We start from the raw sequence: 23,719 nt of genomic DNA on the forward strand, positions 1-23,719 counted from the left end.
TGATCCTCCTCGACCTCTCAGCGGCATTCAATACCGTATCCCACCACACCCTTATGAAGAGACTTGACCACAATGGAATCCAAAGAGATGCCCTGAAAAAGGATTCCCGCCTTCCTCACGGGAAGGATCAAGAGAATCCACCTACCACCTTTCACCTTGGAACCCAAGAACATAATCTGCGGCTTTTCCCAAGGTTCGCCCCTCAGCCCTACACTGTTCAACATCTACATGGCCCCCTTTGCCAACATTGTCAGAACCCATGGAATGAACATCCTATCTGTAGGAGGCTAACCTGGTTTGTAGTGGGTACCAAAGGTGTCTAGCAGCTAGGCTGTCTAGGGGTAGCTGTAGGTGAGCAGCCAAGGCTGATCTAGGAGACATGCAAAGCTTTTGCAATATCACCGTAGTCATACAGTAATCACACACATGAAAGAAATACTCAGTGTTCAAAAAATAAAAGTACTTTATTTTTAGTGACACAATGTAAACAAATACCTTAGAGACTGCACTCCCTTAGGAGGTAAGTAATATACACAGTGTATGCACTAGAATGCAGAAATAGCTGTAAAAACAGGTCAAATAGTGAAAATCCCAATAGGTTGCAATGGGCATAGGGGGAACACAAACCATATACTAAAATAGTGGAATGCGAAAGTCGGTTTCCCACCTAGGCAAGTGTAGTGTGTAGAGGGGTGCCGGGAGTGTAAGAAAACACCAAAGGTAAGTTACAGAACCCAGCCCAGAGCACATGAAAACAGGAGTAAATCACAGTAAGTTTCCTAGAGCACACAAGATGTCATGATAGAAGATTATGCAAGAACCAGAAGCGACTGCAAGACACCAGCGATGGATTCCTGGACCTGAAGACCTGTGGAAGAAGGGGACCAAGACCAAGAGGCACTGAAGAGTCCAGGAAGAACAGGAGCCCCTCATAACCCGGATGAAGGTGCAATAGAAGAACCACCGGTGGGAAGACAAAGTCAGTTATGCACCCAAGAAGACAGATGCGGGTTCCTGGTTGGTGCAGAAGATGTTCCACGCCGGATGGATGATTGCAGTCTGGTTTGAGATGCTGGATTCTGCGGCACAAGGGGATCCCACACCGCCGAAGAGCCACTCAGGAAGATGTGCGTCACAGGATGGAATTCTGGGGGCCTAAGCTGTGCTGTGCATGAAGAACTTCCTCGAAGGTTGCACACAAGCCTTGCATCTATATTCCAGTAGAATGAAAACATTGTTATGACAACACAATAAAATAGGATCACATTGACATTTGTGTTTAAAAAGCAGTCATGACACGGAAAATGTGTGTGCTTGTCTGAAACCAAACAACTAAGCAAGAGTGGGCATGAGGATCTTCATCCCACTCTTCGGTGTGCAGGATGAAGTGCAACCTACCTGTTTTTCCCATTCACTGTCATACTCACATGCTTGTTTAGGACAGGGGAATTGTGATTCATCTGATATCACTGACAAACATGCAAACCCTCTACTTACTGCAGAAGCATTAGGTGAAACCTTTCTGTCTCATTCCACAAAGCTGAATGGAGGAGTTTTCTCAGCTTCTGATAGTAAATTGTTTGGATGGATGGAACAGCACATCCCACATACTCTCTTACAGTCAAGGCTACCTGGATTAATCATGGGCAAACATTTAATTTCATTTTCAGAAAGATTATGATCATATTTGAGTAAAGGCTTACCTTGGACCAGTGGCGGCCGGCAGCTTTAGGAGGGAGGGGGGCGGGTGGGAAGCACAGACACACACACACACACACTCATTCTTTCACACAGAGACACGCACGCAGGCACGCACATCCATCAACAACACTCATACCATCAAACATGCACGCACGCACCAAACATTCATTTTAAAACATCATACACACTCATTCTTTCACACGCACGCACAGCCATTAACACTCATAACATTTAAAGATGCACATACGCACCAAACATTCATTTTAAAAGATCACACACACACATTCTTTCACACACACACGCACATCCATTAACAACACTCATAACACTCATACATGAACACGCGCACCACACATTCAATTTAAAACATCACAAACACACACACACACACTTACCTTCAGTCTCCAGGTCCCAGGAGGGTTGGGACTGCTGCCTTAGGTCAGCCAATGAGGGAAGGCAGCAGTCCCAGCCTCGTCACAGAGTGGGATGGGGTCAGTGAGACTGCTGACCCCACCCCACTCTGTGACGATGTGTCACTGATTGACACACGCCCTGGGCGCTTCAGGGCTTAAACCTGAAGAGCCCAGGGCGAGTGTCAATGGGTGACGCTTTCCTCGTCACCCAGGGGAGGGCCTCGGGGTACCTTTGCTGAGGTGAGGAGGTCACGCCCATAGGAGCTGTGACCTCCTCGGCCCAGCAAAGTTCAGCTCAGGCAGCCAGGAGTCTGCGCAAATCGCGCATGTCTCACTCCTGGCTGTCTGAGCTGAAAATGAACAGTGTCTGTCAGGCTGGCCTTTGTTTAGCCTGACAGACACTCTTCATGAGGGGCAAAGGGTGGGGGGCATGGCCCCTCCGCCCCAAAGGGCGAGCCGCCACTGCCGTGGACCCTCATTTATGTAGCTCCTGTCATTAATAGTTTGAAGTGCAGAAGGTTTGTTGAGAGATTGAAAACAAACAAACACAACTTCAACATGTATTTAAATTCAGCGTAGTAAAACACATTCTTGTTTGGTAAAGTATACTTAACTACATTCTACCCCAAAATTTTAAACTATTGGTGTTGTTTTAACCTTAAAAAATGCATTGTTATCATGAATGGATTTATAACATATAAATCATACTATTATGTAACTATAACCATCACACATATTAATTCGGAAGGCATCACAGGGCTTAACACCCACAGATTTTTCGGGGACATCCCTAGCACAGTGGGAGCAAAAATATCCAAAAACTTGGCAAACCACCGAAAAAATGGTCAGAAAATGCCTGGGTAAATCTTCCAGGCACGTGGGGTGCAGAAAGAAAGGAACTGATGTCAGTGCACTGCTGTTGCATCTTCATAGGCACTATGCATGTCACTTCCCATACAAACAATGCCTTAGATGCCAATGCATAGCCATTCAATGCCACCTACTGGTGCACAGGTGGACTGTTCAAGATTTTTCAGATCCAGTCTGACCCCTGGGAAATATTCCAAGGTAAGAAATCTGTAGCTAGAAGTCTCAGCCAGACACTCTTATGTGCACTGAAATGAACCAAAAGCATGGCAAATGGTAAACCATGGTATTATTCTATTGAAACTTTCAAAATCACTTTACCTGTTTCTCTGCCCTTGATTTTGTAAACCTAAACAAAACAGGAAAGAGAAAAAGAGTTATGATTACTACAGTATCAGCTTTGTGCTGACCCGTCTACGATAATCAAATGATGATGAAGTCTATATATCTATAGTGTATAAAGAAAAAAATCATTGATATTCACTTTTTGGATTCATTCAACTACAAGGAACAACTGATTACACAATATTTTAAACAAGGTTCAATTATAAGTCACTCCCAGTTCTTAATTTGAGCCTGTAGCTCTCTGCAAATCTTTCTCAGACTTCAATGTAGAGCGAGAGAGAGACAGAGAGAGAGACAGACACACAAAATGGAGACAGCAAGATAAGAGGGAGACAGCAAAGAGTGCCAAAGTGAGAAAACCAAGGTGAAAAAAAACGGTAAAAAGGAAATAAAGAGGCAGAGTGTATGGTGTTGGATTGAAGAGGTTTGGGGTGAAATCAAGACTACCCAGCCTTGGTATTTGACACCCCATCCTTTGACAGTGCTTGTCGTGAGTTTCTGAGCACAATTTGAGGCTCTGGCACTTATCCTTTTTACAAATTAAGCAATTGCCCTTCCTCAGTTCTGTGAAAAGGCAGTAACATTTAGTCAATAGAAGGAGTCACCTGACCAGCATGGAAATCCCCTCAGGAGCGGAGAAGTAGCTCCCTCCCAAGGGTCGAACAAGACCTTCAGCCCCCAGAAATCTTCATCTTTGCAAACAATAACACTCCTCAGTGCACCAAGTGATGCACTGCAAAAACAGATGATCTTGATTGAGTGTTCCTCTTCAGGCCCGCCATGCTAGCCATGCTACTCTTTGGCATGAATAAACAGGGCGGGGATGTGGTGAAGTGGGCTTTAACCCATCTAATGAAATATTGTTGCTTTTCACAAGTAAACAAAACATCAATTCTGGCTGCTGAGGGCTGATGACTGCCCCACTGTTGGGGTTCTTTCAATGGTGAGGAGGGAACCATCAAAAACACAGAAGTCCCCCCACCTATATTTGAAAGGAACATTCAGCAATTTTTGGTGACTGTTCTGTTACTGCCAAGCTCAAATAAGGCAATTGGGTTTTAACCTGAAGGTTGACTAAGGAGTCAAGGACAGGGACAAATCGGCCTCAATTTCCCAAACTGTGACAGCGTCTATGAGGGCACAGAGATCGCAGCAACTGTGTGGCAGCTGCTGCAATGGATCACATCAAGAGATTTAACAGTCTAACCATGGTGAAACTACTTCTATGGGAATTAATCCCAAGATTTGGGATGCAGGGTTAACTTAAATCAGATCAAAGAAGTCACTCCAAGAACAAGGTGGTGCAACTACAGTTCGCAGGTTTAGACATTGATCAGAGATTTCATTGGAGTTACAGACTGGAAGCATCAGGAGTGATAAAGAGGGTAAACAGGATGGGCAAAGGAAAGCTAGCAAAAGCATGTGTCTGCATGTCTCTCAAATGTCCAGACATGCTCTTGAGATCTTGATTGGTACTCAAGCGCATTCAAAATACTCAGTGTAAGACAACAGGATTCTTCCCCCACGAAATATTTATGAGGTAGGAGCCATGAGAATTCCTTCAGTTCCTACAATTGCACTTGTGAATATGACAGATGACCTAGTTCTTGACTATTGCAAAGGAGTGTCTGATGTAGTGTGTTCTGTCTCTCACCTGGTCAATTTGGCACCACCAGCTGTGAGATCGCCTCCATGTCAGAACTTGAATCATGGAGACTATAGGAGCACCGGGACGGGCTATACCAGGTCATCCTAATAACAAACACTGCTCTGAAATGTGCAGGACTGCCAAACTGGATCCACGTTTCACAGAAACAAGCAGAGGAACAGGTGAAGCCAGCATCCACAAATTCTCATAGTCTTGCTTGATTAGAGACTTCCAAAGCATCAAAAGAAGAAAACAAGGTTCGACCTGAGGGGTTTGCAGCACCACGCATCTGAGCCACAGTCAAATCAAGACCTTGACGGAGTCTCCACCATAAAATGAAACTCAAGGCTGAAGACTAGGACTCCCTATTTATTGAGAATCCAGAGACTCTTGGAGAGCCAAGACAGTCCAAGTAGTTACAAGTGTGCTATCGCCCGACCAAGATGAAGGAGAGGCAGTAAATTAAGGTTCTGCATCTGAGAACTAAACAGTGTCTCATGAGCTCAAAGTGACTAGCATCTCAAAGGAGAGAGTCTATCACAGAGACAATAGGCCTGAGAACTAAAAAGCAAGAAAAAAAGAATACTATTAAAACCAAACAGGCCAGAGACTGTTAGGGAGGAGGGAGTGTTAGAGGAAAAAGACAATAAGGAACCAGGAAAACTTTGTGACAGTGACTTGTACGAACTTGAGACCAAGACCACTAAGACTGAGAAAATTGAATCAAAAGTATTCAGGCCCTGACTGGGCTTACTTCCTGAGTGAGGCTGACTCAAGTGATTGCCTGATTGATACTGACAGACCCCTATGAAACTGTAAGACAGTGCTTTAAGAGACAAAAGACATACTAAAACAAGATTGTAAAAAGAAAGACGAGATAAAATACCATAGGACAATGGTTAGAGGACCATAGAAGCCATAAGTATTCAGTAGTAGTTGACTATCACTGCAGATTTCGAGATAAGGTAGAGACAGAATGGAAAGAAAATAACCAACACAAACTAAAGAGAAACAAGGCACCTATATTCTTTGCTACTTTGATCTGCAACAAGATTAACATGGTGCAGAAGTGCTGCAGAATTGTCCTTGTAGCTTTGGCTACTGCCATAGTAGTTCTATAGCTGGCTGGCTGTTAAATGTCTGTCTGTTGAAGGGAGATCCCTCACCCAAACATAGTAAAGTGATTCAATCAATAGTGATAAACAAAGAAATGTCTGTAGGAAGAATTTCGTAAACGTCAAGCTATGGTTGCTGAATCTATAAAATATATGTATAGAAGGTTGCTTTGTTTGTCCATATCTTCCTTTGTCTGCAGATGAGCATTCAACATATTACCATCTTCCACTCTCATATGCCTTTTCCTGCAACGTGTTCTTGAAACTGTTTCATCATCAGGGCTCAATTAGGCTGTGTTATTCAGGCTATAAGATGCACTTGGAAAATGTGCCTGCTACTAACCCTTCACACATGTATATATGGATGACTAAGAACATTGCTTGATATTTGCATTACTATCAGCGAGTGAGTAAACAAGAGTGTACCGTGAACCTTTCTTGCCTCTTGCAGGTTCTAACTTAACTAACCCATTTGCATGCAAAGTCAGTGATGTTGAGAGTATCTTTGTGGATAACCTTAAGGATAAAATGAGAAAGGAAAGGGAAGTAGCACCAGAGGGAGTCAAAGAAGAGTCAAACAAAGAAAAGGAAAAAGCTGAAAAGGAAGATGTGCATTCAAAGTTAAATGTGGATTTGGCAAAGGGAAGGGAATTATGCATTGTTCAGGAACAGGAAGGAAACAAGACAGGAGAATTAGTGGATTGGAATGAATTTGATCAGAATGACTTAGTAAAGAAAATGTATTGGCAGAACCTAAGATAATAATATTATGCCTGTTGTATAGCTGCCTATTTCTAGTACCACATATTTAATTGGGAAGTTGCTATGCACCCTTTGTTTTTCCAAGGACATATCATACTAACAATTTCGAAGCGAGAAATGCCACTTACCCGAGAAGAAGCAAATGCAGGTTTGCACATCTTTTGGGGGATATATTTGGTGTAATGGTCCCTTCAGTAGGGGTAGCTTTAAACGATATAAAGATAAGAAAGCTGTCAATTTGAATGGTTTGCCGGCTAACGCAGCTGGCGTGCAGACCATGATTAACAAGGAGCTTCTTGCAATGCAGGCTATGATTATCCAGAACAGGCTAGCTTTAGATATGGTCTTGCAAAAGAAGGCAAAGTTAATTCTCACAAGTGAATGCTGTGCTTGTACTCCTAAAGTAGATAATCAGATTAATAGCTATGTAATGAACAACACTAGTGTTTTACATGAATTTAAGAAGTTCAAAGAAACTGGTGCTTGGGAAGGAATAGTTTCCGTATCACGTTCCAATGGAAGAGAACTTTAGGTAAGTGGTTGGGAAGCATAGGTTTAGGAATACCTAAATTGTGTTTGATGCCTTTACTGGTCATAACAATTGGAGCAACATGTTTTTCTCCTTTTCAAGGGTTGTAGACTAATTTCAACAAAACGGGAGATGAATTGTGGTAAAAAAAAGGGTCTGTAAGCAACAAGCAGAAGAAAAGGAAAAAGGATTGACATGCAATTGGAGAAACTACAAAGCGATCTGGATGCTGACATGAAGGAACTGGAGGGATCAAGACATGAAAATCCAAAACTGATGACAATGGTCCTATGAAATACCAGAGAGCAGGTTTATGATGATTCTAGGGAATAATCAGAGGGTCGGTTGATATAGTGGTTTTGTGAGAAAGTAATGTTTAGGAGTAGTATGAATTGTACTTTAGCTACCTTAGGACAACTAGCCCTCTTTTCAGTGATGGTTCAGTACACCAAGTGAACAAACTGTAGTTTCATGTCTCACTAGAATAACAATTGCATATATTTTAAAGAGAAAGACAAATCTTTTTATAGGCTGTTCTGTAAGAAGTATACAAATTCCAGGTTAAATAAAGCAGGCCTTGAGAGAACCTTTGCTGGTCCATGCACAAGTGTCGCTTATGAGAAGTACTGGGACCATGTACTGCTATAGAAACTTATGAAAACATTTGTTCAAAACTGTATATGACAGTGGTATTGGGAGGACTCTTTTACCCAATTTAAAAGACAAATCTATGCTGGATTTCCTTCCCATGCCATACCCTGTATTTGCTAATATGAACTTTACTAAGTTTGTGATTGAATTTGTAGTTTAACTGAACTTTGCTTTCTTATTCTCTTACTGATTTTGACTTTATTGCATGAATAAACTTTTCTAAAACCCCTAAAATTAACACTTAGGGGGTCATTACAACCCTGGCGGATGGCGGAGAACCGGCGGTAGGACCGCCAACAGGCTGGCGGTCTTACCTTGGTGTATTATGACCATGGCGGTTACCTCCATGGTCAACCGCCGGTTTTCTGTCCCACCCGCCAGGGCGGAGACGACCGCCGGGCTGGAGACCTGAGTCTCCAGCCCGGAGGGCGTCAGTATACCGCCGGCGGTATTTGGACCCGGCTTACCGCCGTGGATTTCCAGCGGTTTGAACCGCCATGAAATCCATGGCAGTAAGCACTATCAGTGCCAGGGAATTCCTTCCCTGGCACTGATAGGGGTCTCCCCCACCCCCCACCCCGACTCCCTCCCCTACACCCCCCACCACCTCTGCCACCCCCCAAAGGTGGCAGGGCCCCCCTCCCCACCCCAACCCCCAACATAACATTACTCACACACACCCGACACGCATGCAGGCACCACCAACACACACACGCACACACCCCAACATACATGCCTACATCCACACACACAGTCAGACACGCACACCCACATTCAAACATACACACACACATCCATACAGACATACCCACAGACATACACGCACTCATTCCCATACACACAACACCCCCGCAAGCATACACACACTCACACACCCCCTCTACATACACACACGCACACCCCCATGCACCCACACAACACCCAACACCCTCCCACCCCCATCCCCTAAAGGACGATCGACTTACCTGGTCCGTCGATCCTCCGGGAGGGGACGGGAGCCATGGGGGCAGCTCCGCCGACACCACACCGCCAACAGAACACCGCCACGGCGAATCACAGGACGTGATTCGCTGGCCGGTGTTCTGTTGGCGTGGCAGTGGAGGTGGAGCAACCTCCACTTCCCCGCCGCCAATAAGTATGGCTGTTGGCGGTTCTCCGTCAGAATAACGACGGAGAGCAGCCAACAGTCATAATACGCCGAGCGGCAAACCGCCTGCACAGGCGGTCTTCCGCACGGCGGTCCCACGGCGGTCTTGCAAAAAGACAGCCGAGGTCGTAATGACCCTCTAAATTGTGTGTTGTCCTTTGGGGACCAAATGTGTTCTGCTGCTATGCCGAATGAAACTGCCACCGTACACCTCTTACATTAAGACAGATCCAGCAAGGAGCACCAAAGTCCCTCTCAAGACAACACCGCTCCTGGTCCTTCAATGCGCACCCAGGGGAAATGTATGGAAGGTTTGAGAGCTGACAACAGTGCTAACCCCCCACAATCAAAGGTCACTCACCATTTCCACTGTCACTACTCCCGACAACCTCACAAGACTCCCCGCAGTCTCAACATTGATACCCATCACACTTAAAAATCAGTTGCCAATGTCAACACTGCTACCCATAGACTCTTGGATCATTTATCACAGTGCCATCATCTCTACCCTTCACAAATGTAGATCAATCTCCAGTCCCACCTTTGCTATATTTCACACTCTCACATCACTCACCTGTCTCACCACTACATAACACATATACCCAACATCCCTGAACTTATGTGTGCAGTTCCATCAACCCTCCAGGCACCTCTTCTCAGCCAGACTCTCTACCACACAACCCACACATGCACAAAAGCAGATCCGGCAGTCGTGCTTCTTACATTAGTTATCCCTGAGATACTCTCACGTACCTGCAAAGTACTACAGTACAATCCAGGTGCATTCGCAAAACAATATGCAGCACAGTCTATCAAGAAACCTGACAGAACACCTGCTTTGCACTCCTGTACTCTGTGTCACTGAGAATGAGGATGACGAGGCGAACGGTGCTCAATGGAACACTCCTGATGAGTCATTAACCTATTATTGCTGGCTACATTAATGGGAATTTTACTTCAAATGTGGGATTCCTTATACAAGTGAAGTGTCAAAAATCACTTCTGAGGCAGCTCAGGGGATAACTTGAGTTTCCATCCAGAGTGCCTGTGGAAGAAGTGGTCCTGAGGAGTATAGATTAGAGTCAAGAGACTCTTCATTGGACAGATATCGAAACTGATGCTGAAGGCAAGGGAAGTACAGAAGTCGTTTCAGTCATCTTTCAACAGTCCACACAATCTGCATGAACCATACCATACAGACCACTGAATGCTCTACAATTCCATTATATTTAGATGAAGCAAAATATAGAGTCAGTGACTTACTTAGGTGAGAGTCTGCTGTTGTTGCCTCTGAAACAGAGTAAAAAGAGGTTTATTGCACTTGTTTACATGTTTCTCTCTCACACATGCACCCATATATAGTCACTCATACATGGAAACACATACTCACACACACATTTGCACACACCTGGACACACCTGTGCGTGTGCACACACACACAAACACACACACAGGGCCTGATTTTCAAAGGTAAATGTACACATGTAAGTTCACAATTTTTTCCTGTTCACAAAGGTAATTGACGAGTTGTATATTTATGACAGTGGAGTCTCCACACATGAAAAGATAGGGCAGTCCAGCTGACATTCAAGGCCCCATTACAGGGTTCCAGAAATTAGACTAGTAACTCAGTTCCCCCAGTTACTGTTTCCAGCCTGCACTGTGACTCCAAGGCCTGGAGAAACGTCACTGTTATGAGTGTCTCATAAAGGTCAACTTAGAAATGGGGAATAACTATGCAGATTGCTTTTACTGCATCGAAATCCCATGGGTATTCCAAATCCACAGGCAAATTTTCACCTGGGGATTTTGGCTATGTTGAGTAGTCAAAGTCCTTGAGCATCACTCTCAATCGGCCTGGTAAATGGTAGGGGCTACCAAAAACCCATAATGAGAGCTTTAAGGTCAGCAAGCATCATGCATGCCAACATTTTTTTTCCCCATTGACTTGTTCTAAGCAGAGGCAATTTCAGGAAGGAGACAGCTATAATAAAGCCACTTCGGCTTCAAACATTGTGGGTCTCACAGCTGAATCTGGTAGATATGTTTGTGAAGCAACATATGACAACCAAATGAGCCCATCATTTTTCTTCATGTTTCTGCCATATTTTAGCACTAAGACTCACAAACCCCATCTTCTTCATTAGCGTGTGTAAACCTAATTATTGAGCTATGCGTATCATGCATGTATTCTAGTTTCCTCATGGTTACACTGATTGTGATCAAGAGACTTCGTTCAGCTGAAAATGTCCCTCTGTAGCTACAACCTGAACTCTGACAGACAGTGGACCGCCACATTTAGAGACCGCTGCTGACCCAGCAGTGATCGCTGTTTCTTCAGTGACCCGTCCTCACGGCAGTGTCTCTGAAGGGACCACACATTTGGTCGACTGACAACCTCGGTTTTGATGTCCGTCCACCAAAGTATTTTTTTCAAAGAAGAGCTCTCAAAGAGAAAGTTAACTTTTTGAAAAACAAATAACTAGTTACCTCAACTCCCAAGGTTTTAGTTCCCTGAGTGTGGAGGTAATTTTTTAGATTTCTCTGTTCATCACCACCGGGTTGTTCCTGGTGGGGATGAGCAGATAAAAAGGATATCAGACCACGAGGCAGACAGTGTGATGCCTTTACTCAATGGGTATCCCTTTGTCAAGCCATTTGAGCAAGTTTTCATTGATAGAACCGAGAGGGGAACTGCCGATGGAAAGCTGATGGTTTGCCAGACTACATGGGGCAGGTGGAGAGATAGTTTGGAAAATAAGGAACTTCAACATGTTTAACCTGGAGTACCCTGTCCATCAAACTCTGAATCAGGTCCTTTGTAAATTCCACTTGAGAGAGACTTGGCTTGAACAGAAAATATGTAGTGGTAGCAATGGTCACCAGACATATAATATACTAAACTGGTACAGGAGTGGCTTGCGGTGCTACTTAGCGGTGCGTCGGCGCGCACGCAGAAGGGATGTATGGAGTAATTAATAATAATTTATAAAAACTTACCTGAATCGTCATCACTGCCGCCGTCACCTCCATGCTGCTTCTCTTCTGTGCAGGCAGGCTGCAGGCACATGCTTCCAGCCTGCCCTGCAGCCAATCCTGACGCTGCTCAGAGCAGTGTCAGGATTGGCTCGGAGCGCCCAGCCAGGACGCTCCCAGGCAGACTGACAACGCAGTGCCAGGCTGGAGAGAGCCCAGTACACATGTGCATTTGACCGGCCTGAAACTCCCCCTCAGTGCTTGTACAGCCTGGGGCCCTGACCCTTTTACCAAAAAACGATAATAAACATGGTTTAATATTGTTTTTTGGTAAAAGGTTTGCAGCTGCTTCTGGCGGGGTTAACATTACTCTGCCCAAGCGGAGGAGCCGCATCTGAACTGGTAACACACAAGCGTTCATGCACTAGCTTCTAACTAGTGGTAGCCTCCACATGGCAAGGAAGAGTGGAAAAAGCACTAGAAAGTATCAGCTTATACTGCACTTTGCCCAACTCTAACATTTCTGCAGATTTCAGACCCATCTGGTTGTTTTATTGCTTAGGGATTTGATCATACCAGGGATGAGGAACCTTTCAAGAGATAAAAGGTAAACTGTTTACAACCAAATTATCTTTTAAGGCTCACTGCTCATATCTCAGTACTATTTAAAAAACATGGCATCCAGTAAATATTCTAATATGTTACTGGTTTCTTTTACAGTGACTTACTGCTGCTTTCTTAGACAATTATTTGCAAGTGCACCCTGATAAAGAATGCAGAGCCATGGACTAGTTGCTTATACATAACTTAATTTCTCCTTATCCTAGACGTACTGTTCCAAACCTTACATGTAAGGGGAGTGCTCATCCAGAGACAGATAACTCTTCATTTCCTGACTGGGATTAATCATTTTGTCCATATTGTTGCTTTGTGGTTTTAAGACTTTCTTCCACTGCAAGTTCTGATGCTTCAGCCACTTCCATATTATTACATCCACCTTCCAGGGCACCACCAGACAATACCAACCATCTTAATGACCATCCAGCCTGCACTTAACAAGGTGTGCCAGAGGTGGACCTCATACCTATGCGAGGGTGGATAGACATCATTGTTGAAGAAGACTGATGCCTTGAGTAAATAAGATTTCCAGTAATTAGTTAAGATCTCATCATCCGTCTTCAAATCAAAAGAACTTTATTGCGTGATTACTTAAAATCTTTGCAAAAAGGAACTCATAATGCACCAGATTACAGACATCGCCCGTCTTTATTCCAGTCATTAGATATGCGAGGCTGCACCAAGCAAGGAACCCAATTCATGGCACCCAAAATACAACTAATGAAGATCTGACAAATGTGCAGATTACAGCACATCTGCACTAAAAGGGATCTATCTGATAATCTCAAATTATGGAAGACCAAATGGCAGCCGTACGAAATACAAAAGAACACACTCAAACTGTGTAGAAATCATTCATGCCACAAGCTGAAAGAACTTAGACCCCTGAGTAATAATTAACCAAATCTCGGAAGTTCTAAGGGAAATACCCAAGAAGGTACAAAGGTATGAACAACAGAACTCCAATTAAGGTGGCTATTGAGCTACGAGGACGCCAAGGGAACAATTTAATGAAGGCAGTATTCACCCAGACTTTAAAAGAAGGGCATCTACCTAGTAAATGAAGCTACTGCGTGGAAACTCTAATCTAAGTATGCGCGGCAGAACCATGCACTAGATTTCGAAGCACAAAGAGTTACAGCCGATCATAGATGGATCTAGGAGTCCTGATTGGAAAGAACTCCAATTCTAAAACAAGCCTCCTTAAATTTCTTGGCTTTTGTGTGAAGATGGAGAAACAGGGAAGAAACACAAGAGACGATAGTAGGAAGTATGAACTGGAAAATGTAAAGCACCTATCACCAGCCTGAGGAGAGCCAAAAAAGCAATGCAATGAAGGCCAAAATTGGGTCACAACAATCACCATCAGAGATTCCCCACAAGTCATCTCTGGCACTTTGTCAAGATGGGAACAGGAGCGAAGGAACTAAGCAAACAAGATTCCACAAAGAAAGCAAGGTATCAACCCCCAAAACGTCAAACGCCATCTTTCTATGCAAAACTGGCGAGGTAAGGCTTGGCCTGGTTATGCAAAAAGATACATCTAGTACAGGCTAATCCAGTCCAACAGCACATGAAAGGCCACTAGGGATAGAGAGTAAATGACTGGGGAAGGAAATCTCTGCTGACATTTTCTGCCCATTAGTTTGTCGTGATGGCTACTAAGCCCTTGTGGAAAACAGATTCACCTGTGTCCGAGAGCAGATCTCCTGCACAACCTGTGTCACTTTCAGCCACCTTGTGTTCCTCTACTGATTCATGCAGGCTTTTTCCACCTCCTTTTCTGTGTTGACTAGACCTGAATGCCCCGTCAGTAAAAAGTAAACTCATGGAGAGCTCATGGAACAGCCTAAAGTTCCTGGCACATTGAAGATTGGTAGGCCTCCACTTGTAACCATACAACTCTACATTCTCCAGGGACCCCCCCACCCAACACTTGCTGTGAGAACCACTTGAACAGGATAGAAGTAAGGAACTCCACATGCATATGTGAACAAACCTTTGCAAGCTTCATATCAGGCACCCCTCTGGCAGGAATCGCAGACACTATAGAACGTTTTCCTTTGGCAGTCAGCTGTCTAAAGCCACATACTCACTGCAAGAATATAATCATCAGATGCTGCACAATCACAGTAGCATTCTGACTCAGACACACATCCAACAGCTCTGATGGTCATTGGGAGGTTTGCTTACCTCTTTTGTCAGAGATTTCTGAATCTTGTAAATTAGTGGCAGCGACCCCATGGCTCTTTGTTACTGTTGCTCTGGATGCAATCCATGAATTGTGATACATTGTCACTTTGTGAAACCTAGTGTCAGTGGCTTGCTTCAGTGTTACTGTATTGGCAGCACTTTACAGTATTCTTCAGCAATATCTTACAGCTGGTAATGGAGGAGACCGATGACCATCCCTTTGCCATCTATAGTCTTCAACATAATGATTATTTCTCTAGCAATCATTTCGGAACTTTTGTAAATTAGTAAGCGCATGCAATTAAATACTTATTGGCTTTCCTAGGCGGTGGTTAAACCTCAGTGGTTAAAACACTTTCCTCTTTGTGGAACTACAATTACTTCCACAATAAAAGTATGCCATCAGGAATCCTTTTGTGTGCCACAACTTTGCCTGCCTGCTTATGGCATGCCTCAGACAATTTCAAAATATTGAGGGGCATATTTATACTCCGTTTGCGCCGAATTTGCGTCGTTTTTTTCGACGCAAAACTAACTCCATATTTATACTTTGGCGTTAGACGCGTCTAGCGCCAAAGTTCATGGAGTTAGCGCCATTTTTTTGCGTGAACACCTTCCTTGCGTTAATGATATGCAAGGTAGGCGTTCCCGTCCTAAAAAATGACTCCGATGCATATGCCCCCCTACATGCCACTATGCCCAATGACCATGCCCAGGGGACATAGGTCCCCTGGGCATGGCCATTGGGCAAGGGGGCATGACTCCTGTCTTTGCTAAGACAGGAGTCATTTCAATGGGGGATGGGCGTCGTAAAAAAATGGCGCAAATCGGGTTGTGGCGATTTTTTTGCCTCAGCCTGACTTGCACCATTTGTGGACGCCCATATGCCATTTTCCCCCTACGCCGGCGCTGCCTGGTGTACGTCGTTTTTTTTAACGCACACCAGACAGCGCCGCCGGCTAACGCCGGCTAACGTCATTGAATAAATACGCCGCCCGCATGGCACTTCAGAATGGCGTTAGCCGGCGCTAATTTTTTTGGCGCAAAACTGCGTTAGCGCAGTTTTGCGTCAAAAAGTATAAATATGGCCCTCAGTCTTCTCAATCATTTGTTCTTGTTTTGGCATCCTTGGAATCTCCGAATGGTTGTTCTTGTTGTTATTTTTTCCTTTACAGAGATCTGGAGTTTTGAGTCTGTTTGTCTCCACTCATGTTTCTATTATCGAGGTGGGATAATCACTGGAAGGGAAGCTGCAGGCCTTATTTGAGCATTCAGAAGGAAGATCCTGCATTGCCTCAAAGACAAGCTCCACATACACTAGAATCTGTAGTACGTAGGTTATCACTGGAACGCGGAACTTGCAATTCCATCCCTCCTCATCCCAGTGAGGCAGAAGGTGAAAACACCCAAAGCTTCCATTCATGGTACCACAAACATAGTGGCTGCAAGAAAACTGTCAACCATGTGACATTCTTGGGATAAAGATGATTGGCTCATCAACAGAAACTTGTCCCCCAGACAGACCCATCACCATCCTGGCAGAAAGACAGTCCCCAAGGCTGTAAAAGCTTAAATAAAAAGTTCCTTCAAAGCAGAGGCGAGGTGAAGTATTTCCTGCATTAGCAGGAAGCTGAGCCTATCAAAGCGATTGCAGATCTTTTTAGTGTTGATATACTTCTTAGCGAAAGAAGGTGTAGAAATTAGACGGGAAACACTTGAATACCATCTGTCCAGATAGGAATGTCCCCTGCATCCCAAGCAAGCACACACGCCTTCCCTGAGTGTTCAACCACATCTTCCTGACTTTTTGTTTGGCCCTGGCATCATGGTAATCTTGTTTGTGCACAGAGGCCTTAGCCTGTCCCTAGTAAAGCAAGGTCCAAAACCTGCTCTTTGACCTGGAGGGGTCCCTCTGGCCGAGTTAGTTGCCACAGGAAACTGTCTATGCCCCGATTAGGTCACATATAGCAGTACTGGCAGCATTCTGAGGTTTTGCGAATCAGAAGTATTATCAGACCTATTTCTTGTCTCACAAGAGAGTGTGGTCAATTGGCCCGTCTCATGTTAAGTTCTGCTTCGATGTGAATCCAAGACACTGAATATAGGTATGAATTATCAGTGCAGTGTGAGTATGTGCAGTGAGTGTATAGCAAATATATAACGATAGGAATGTGGGTACAGGGACGAGTGGGATACATTGTGGGCAGCCCCTGGATTAGCATGGCACAAGATAGAGGATGAATGCCATACAATCATTTCAATAAATGTCTGAAAATTCATTTTTGTATTTCCCTTGCGTTTACCTTGGGCATGCAAGATTGACCAAACAAAAGGGTTAGATCTGTTTCAATTAACTCTTTAGGAATCAGAGTATAATGTTCGAGGTTACCAATAACATCAATTTTTCTGGTCAGTTTAGGGGTTTGGATGTGGTACTGTGAGCTAACTGAGACAAATCATCAATTGTTGATTATACAAGTCTCAATATTGTGAGGGTCTTGTCATATACCCAGTCCTACTAAACATGTAGGAACTATATAGTACTCCTGCTTTTCTGGTCCTGGATCCTCTGGCCCTCGTCATCATCATCATCATCATTCTCTTTGTCCAGTCCCTTCTCTGCATCTGGCTCCTATCCCCATATCTACTGGTGCCCCTGATTCTGGTCCCTCTGGTCTTGATTCTCCTGATAATAGCCTTTTGTTCTGGTCCTAGATCTGTTCTTTGCCTTTTTAGGCCTCGTTCTCTTCCCCCTAACCCTCCTGGGGCTCTTATCCTCTAATCCACCTGAAACCGGTCCTCCTGGTGCTGGTACCCACCCATTGCCTACATTTAACTGGTCCTGGTCTTCCGTGACCAGATCTTCCTATTCGTGGTCCAACTGTCCCAGGTTCTAGGTGTATCCCTTGAGCTGGTACTCCTTGTCCTTTTGACACTCCTGGGCACAGGACTTCTGACACTTATCCTTCTCACTCTGATCCTCATCCGGGTCTTCCAGGCCCTGAGCCTCTTGGGCCTGGTTCGGGATCTGTGTGACCCCTGATCTTGATCCTGGTGCTCCTCCTATGCACCCTTTGGTCAGCCAGGTAACACCTCCAAGCTGATTACTCAGGTTTTTTTTAGTGGCTGCTGAATTTGTATGCTAGCTGAGAGACATGGAGAACAGAGTAATAGATCTCAGTAAGGTCCTCTCTCTACATCCTTTTTTCTCTTTGTCTGTGCAGATCACCAGAAGGATCTCCTCACTGAAAACAGTGTGAGCCAGGCACCTGCTGCAGAGATGAGTGGACCCAGCAAGTTTCGGGGTATAAGTAGATTTGCAGAGTCACACAGTACTACTGTGTGTCACATGATATTAGCACTCTTAATACTGTCACCCAGGGATGAGTAGATATCACATGCTGAGTACAAGGTTACAAGGAGAGCTGGAAAATACTACACAGATGAAATCCTTCATGCAGTATCCACCCTTCTCAGCATAAGTGAGGCTGCATCAGAAGCTTTTGTTTTCTATGTAAAAAGCATAGGCAAAGTGGGTGTAGGAAGCTGGCTCTGTATATACTATCTCAAAGTGAGAGATAGTGTGCACAGAGTCCAGGGGTTCCCCAAGAGGCTTGACACAGGCAATAATAGATAATACTAATGCTCTATTTGTGGTAGTGTGGTAGAGCAGTTAGGCTTATCAGAGGGTAGTGTTAAGCATTTGTTGTACACACACAGGCAATAAATGAGAACACACACTCAATGACTTAACTCTAGGCCAATAGGTTTTTATATAGAAAAATATTCTTTTCTTAATTTATTTTAGAACCACAAGAGTCAAAATGCAGATAAGTACATTAAATGTAAGGTACTTTGCATAGGTAAAGATAGAACTTTGAATAAAAACAGTACTGTACACAGTTTGGCATAAAATGGCAATAAGCTATTTTAAAAGTGGACACTGCAAAATTCAACAGTTACTGGGGGAGGTTAGTTTTTGAGGTAAGTAAAGCACTTTCAAGTTCAGTCTCCAGGACATAGGCAGCCCACCATTGGGGGTTCAAGTCAACCCCAAATACCCAGCAACACAGGGCTGGTCAGGAGCAGAGGTCAAAGAGGGGCCCAAATAACATAGGCACCTATGGAGACTGGGGGTGCGCCATTTCCAGTCTGCTAGCAGGTAAGTACCTGCGTCCTCAGGATGCAGACAAAGGGGATTTTGTAGAGCACTGGGGGGGTCCCAAACAGGCACACAAAATACACCCTCAGCGGCACGGGGGGCCGGGTGCAGTGTGCAAACAAGGCGTCTGGTTTTGTATTGCAATGGACAATGGACCACTGTAGGAAAATGCCACTGTTGGCATGGTTACCCCATAGCTTTTTGCCTTTTGTTGATGCCAGCTTTGATTGAAAGTGTGCTAGGACCCTGCTAACCAGAGCCCAGCACCAGTGTTCTTTCCCTAAAACTGTACCTAAAATTCCCAGTACTGTGTCCAGCTTGGCTGGAAATAGAGAGGTCCTGAGCCCCCTTCATTCTGTTCTCTTATAATGTTGTTTCAATAGCCCACATGTTGCCCCTCTAAAAACTGTGAATTTGTCGCCATCCCATTGTTCAACAAGCTGTCAGGGTCTCCAGAGGATATATTCTCTGCTGTGAGGAAATAGTCTATTTGCAGGTTCACCCCCTACTTTGTTGCCATCATTACATAACGAGGCACTGGTGTAATGACTCAACTGCCAGGAGCCCTGCTAACCAGGACTCAGTGCAAGAGCTCTGACCCTTTAAAAGTGTATGTTTAATTGGCATATATCAAATTGACATAAGTTAAGTTAGTTGTAAGTCTTTAGATTATGGTACCAGGAATACTTAGAACTTGTAAGTTAGTGTCTCTTATGGACAGCAGCCCTAGTTGTGCCACCACAAGTGTGACAAGACAAAAACAAGATTTCCAGTCTGCCACTGCAGGTTGGCAGAATAGCTTAAAACTAATAACTTGAATTTGCCATTTAAAGCAATGGCAAAGCCCAAACCTTCCTTTTTAATACATATGTCAACCCTACGGCAGGCCTATTGGGTCCTTAGGCAGGGTGACGTATTTTAAAAGGTAGAAAGTTGTGACAGTAAAAACCTCCAATTGCCATGTTTACTGTGGAGAGGCTAGTAGCGCAACTGGCATGTGCAGGGCCACATGCTGACAACTCAGAGGTAACATCTGAAAGGGGCCACTAAAGTTAGTGCTTCAAGCTATCAAAAGAATTGTCACATTTAACTTAATTTGATGACCAAGACGAATTTAACAAATTGAATGTAATTTTTTAGCAATTGCAACTTTTAGAAAGTGGTTTCCCTGCTGCCAAGTTTTCAAGTGGCCATTCGCAGATGCTGGCTACAAGACTGCCTTCTGCCCTCATGGGGGCATTTTTCCCACAAATGGAAAAAGTAGAAACCTGCAGTAGGATGAGATAACTCTCCCTGGCAGGTAGGCACACAGGGTGTGAGCCCAAAAAGTGAGCTTCAAAAGGTAAGCCGGCTATGAAAGGCAAAGAGTGTAAACACTCAGGAAGGGCAGTTCCATTGTTCAATTAGACAGACTGACAGCAGGGATGGAGAGGGGAAAATAGTTGCCAAACTGTTGTTTCCATGGCTGTGTAACCCTTGGGCAGCCACAGCCCTTCACAGATCAAGAGATCCATTCTTCCATCTGGAGAGTTGACAGAACACAGCATTCTGGGATAGCTAGATGCCACCCTTCAAATTAAGTTGTCATCAGTTGGGAGGAATCAAAGTAGCCCATTGGCATGTAACTGCTCCACCCCCTGAGGGCCCTTTCTTGGCACAAAGGTGTCACCCCATTTCCCCAGACCTCAGATCTTGCCTGTACTGGAGAAGGAAATGAAGGAGGACCGCCCTGCTGACTTAGGGTCAGATAAAGAGAGGCTGCACCGAATTTGGACTGCACCTGCTGCTACTTCGGCTAGCAAAGACAGGACTGTGTCTGCAGTGTCCTGCACAAGGAGGAGTCATTCCCTAGCCCCAAACAGAAGCATAGACTCCAAAAGTGAGTTGCTGACTTCCTGTTCAGCACCTGGTCCATAAAAGCCCAATAAGCCTGTCTTAGCAAGTTGGTAGCCCAGATCAGTGGATTGTTGCTCTTCGCTTAAATGCTTTCTGGAGACCGAGGCGTGACTCTAAAAAATGACACCAAAGTCTGCTAGACCCAGGAGGCTTGTCGAAGTTCAGTTTGGATGCCTAGAAGGAAAGTTATCCCCAGGAGAGGGAAATCTCTTGCTTCTTTGATACCGGAGATGAGTAGTCTTGCGGCAACTGGATTTGTTCCAGGATCCATCAGGAGTTTGATGGACAATAACCACTGTGTTCTTTTCAAGGTAACTGTTCCTTGGGGATTTTTTAGTCCCCTTGATCTGCTCCCTGCCAGAGTTGGTAGCCCAAATTTATTGGATTCAGCTTTATGGCAACGTTTCTACAAAAGGTTTCTAAGTGTCAAATTTGTGGCATTTGCCAATGTTTGTTCGCGGTTGAGTGATGTATTGTTCCTTTAAGTATTTATATCTCCAGAACCCTATGGCAGATGTTGTTTTTTTGTCATCCGTACATTTTTAATTACAGCCTACTTTTATAACCTGCTGTCAGATTTCTGGAGAGTCGTGTTTCTTTCTTAGTTAGTTCTTTTGGTGCTGTTTAATGCTTTACATGAGTTCCTTCGTCGAAGACTAACTGCTCAAAGCCACCCAGGGTTGAGCTAAGATGTGCCAAACAAGCCTGACTGGACCCAAGACAGGTTTTGTCACAATATAACACAGTGAGGTCACACAAGCATACCATGTAATCCTAGGGGTATAGGTGGAATGTGGCATGTTCCTGCAGAATTCTGCAAAACGCCGCATGGAGGAATGTTTTCCTGCAAGACCCCTGAAATATGAGTGATATTTGGTGTCCTCTATCGCCATTTTCAACATGGGTGGACATTGGTGTTTGCAAGAGGTCGCGGTCACAGGCTGCTTTATGAGTAGATTTCCTGCCCCTAGAGTGGATTTTCTATTCAAGCGACAGAAAAGTCAACTTGAATGGCTGTATTGGTGTTGGTGGAAGTCCACGGAATCTCAGTTTTATATTTGTTTGTGGAATTCTGAGGAGTGAAACTCCGTGAGTTCTGCCCATCCTTATATAATACACTACTTTCCTCACACCCGCAGACCTTTAACAAAACCCTATTGATGAAAGCCAATGTCCTAGTACTAGCTCAATACTGATGATTTTAACAACTGCCACCTGGACCCCAGTTTCTAAGAAAGCCTTATTGGATCAAGGGGTGATGATCAAAAGTAGGCCCATCTCACAACTGTGATGTATATCCAAAATGTTGGAGAAAGTGGCTTGACTCCAACTATAAAACCATGTAGAGAGAAATACCTTGTTACATCCAATGCAAGAAGATTTTTGATTGGGTTGTAGCTCTGGGTCTATAGCAACACTTGATGAACTGAAGGCCATCTCTGACATTTGAACACTGGTTGTCTATATTTAGCTATATCACTCTGCAGGGCTCTAATCTGTGGAGAAAAAGTCAGAATGTCAAGACTGAAAGACAACAGAGTCCACCTCAACTGATTTGATCTTTTAGGTTTGGGTTTTATGTATGTGGATAACAGCAAGATCCTGCTGACAATGACCAAAGACTGATATTCCTCAGCAGTCAGTTTTAAAAAGTGTCCTTTGGTGGTGGAAAAATGGATAGTATACAAGGACCTAAAACATTGTGGAGGCAAAACAAAACTCTTCCTCTCTTGTGTCCAAACATTGCATTAACAAACTTTATTCTGGTCCTAATATTTGGGTGAACTGGGCTGCTTGTATGAAAAATATCGGTGTGAAATGTGATGCTGGATTGACCATGGCAGTCCATATTAATGTCATAGCTGGGTCTTAATTTGGCTGCATAACATTTTAATCATGAGTGCATTTATATTATCCAAAACTATGACCCATGATTAGGACTCTCGAAGACCTCGGTTTGTGGCCTCCAGCTTGTTTAGGAAGTTGCAGCCAGAGTCTTTTAAGGGGCTGACACTGCTGAAGCAATGTACCGGGAGAACGTCTCTTTCATTCGGGTCTCTGCAATAAATTAAGCTTGTCATCAGACAAAGTTCAACATTTCTACAGCATGCTGTGCCTAGAACCTAAAACTGAGTAGTGCAGAATGAAAATTAAGTTTGTCTAAATCAGGTTACTGAGTCCCGAAAGGCTTTCACAAAGGCTGGGGTGAAAGTTACTATCAATATATAAACAGAAAACAGCATCAGTAGTGTGTGGTGCTGAGCATCCAATTAGAAGAGGCTTTCATCCAGAATTTTAGAACTGGCTGAAGTATGTGGATTGGATTAAGCTCTTGTAGATGGTGATCGCTCATCTCCAGTCCTTTGTCAGATTCTGTAGACAAATCTTGAAAAATGCTTGGATGGTTTCATGAGGGAGGTGTGCTATTCAATGTCCCACAAAGGTCTCCAAGATAATATCTGTCTATAGTTCCTCCCTCTTCATTCACCTGGTCAACAGCAGACACAGGTCCATATTCACAAAGGTAAACTTACCCTTTTTCACTATTTACAAACAAACAATTTAATAGTAAGTAAGAAGGGACATGCCTATCTTTTTATACGCAGAGTTCTCCACCCCAACTGCGAGTAAGTGGTAAACTTACTATTAAATTGTTTGTTTGTGTAAAGTGAAAAAGAGTAAATGTACACAAAAGT

The 23,719-nt window shown here is 44.1% G+C and overlaps 1 protein-coding gene across 4 annotated transcripts in view; it reads right to left on the minus strand.

Annotated features, from left to right (window-relative positions):
* Positions 1–445: 445 nt before the first annotated feature.
* Positions 446–23,719, minus strand: part of LOC138295584 (uncharacterized) — a 34,324-nt gene continuing 11,050 nt past the window's right edge. For 2 of the 4 annotated variants that reach the window (XR_011203630.1, XM_069233968.1), the window contains exons 2-5: positions 10,442–10,468; positions 6,980–7,055; positions 3,303–3,330; positions 446–1,210 (exon numbers count right to left, since the gene is read on the minus strand). Coding sequence is in view for 1 of the 4 variants with exons in the window: in XM_069233968.1 (XP_069090069.1) it covers positions 1,133–1,210; positions 3,303–3,330; positions 6,980–7,055; positions 10,442–10,468 (209 nt within the window). In the remaining 3 variants the exon portion in view is untranslated. Of the gene's footprint in view, positions 3,331–6,979; positions 7,056–10,441; positions 10,469–23,719 lie in introns of all 4 variants that reach the window. The other 2 variants (XR_011203631.1, XR_011203629.1) reach the window with 2 other exon arrangements.

Source organism: Pleurodeles waltl, chromosome 5, assembly GCF_031143425.1.
Source record: "Pleurodeles waltl isolate 20211129_DDA chromosome 5, aPleWal1.hap1.20221129, whole genome shotgun sequence".
Lineage (NCBI taxonomy): Eukaryota > Metazoa > Chordata > Amphibia > Caudata > Salamandridae > Pleurodeles > Pleurodeles waltl.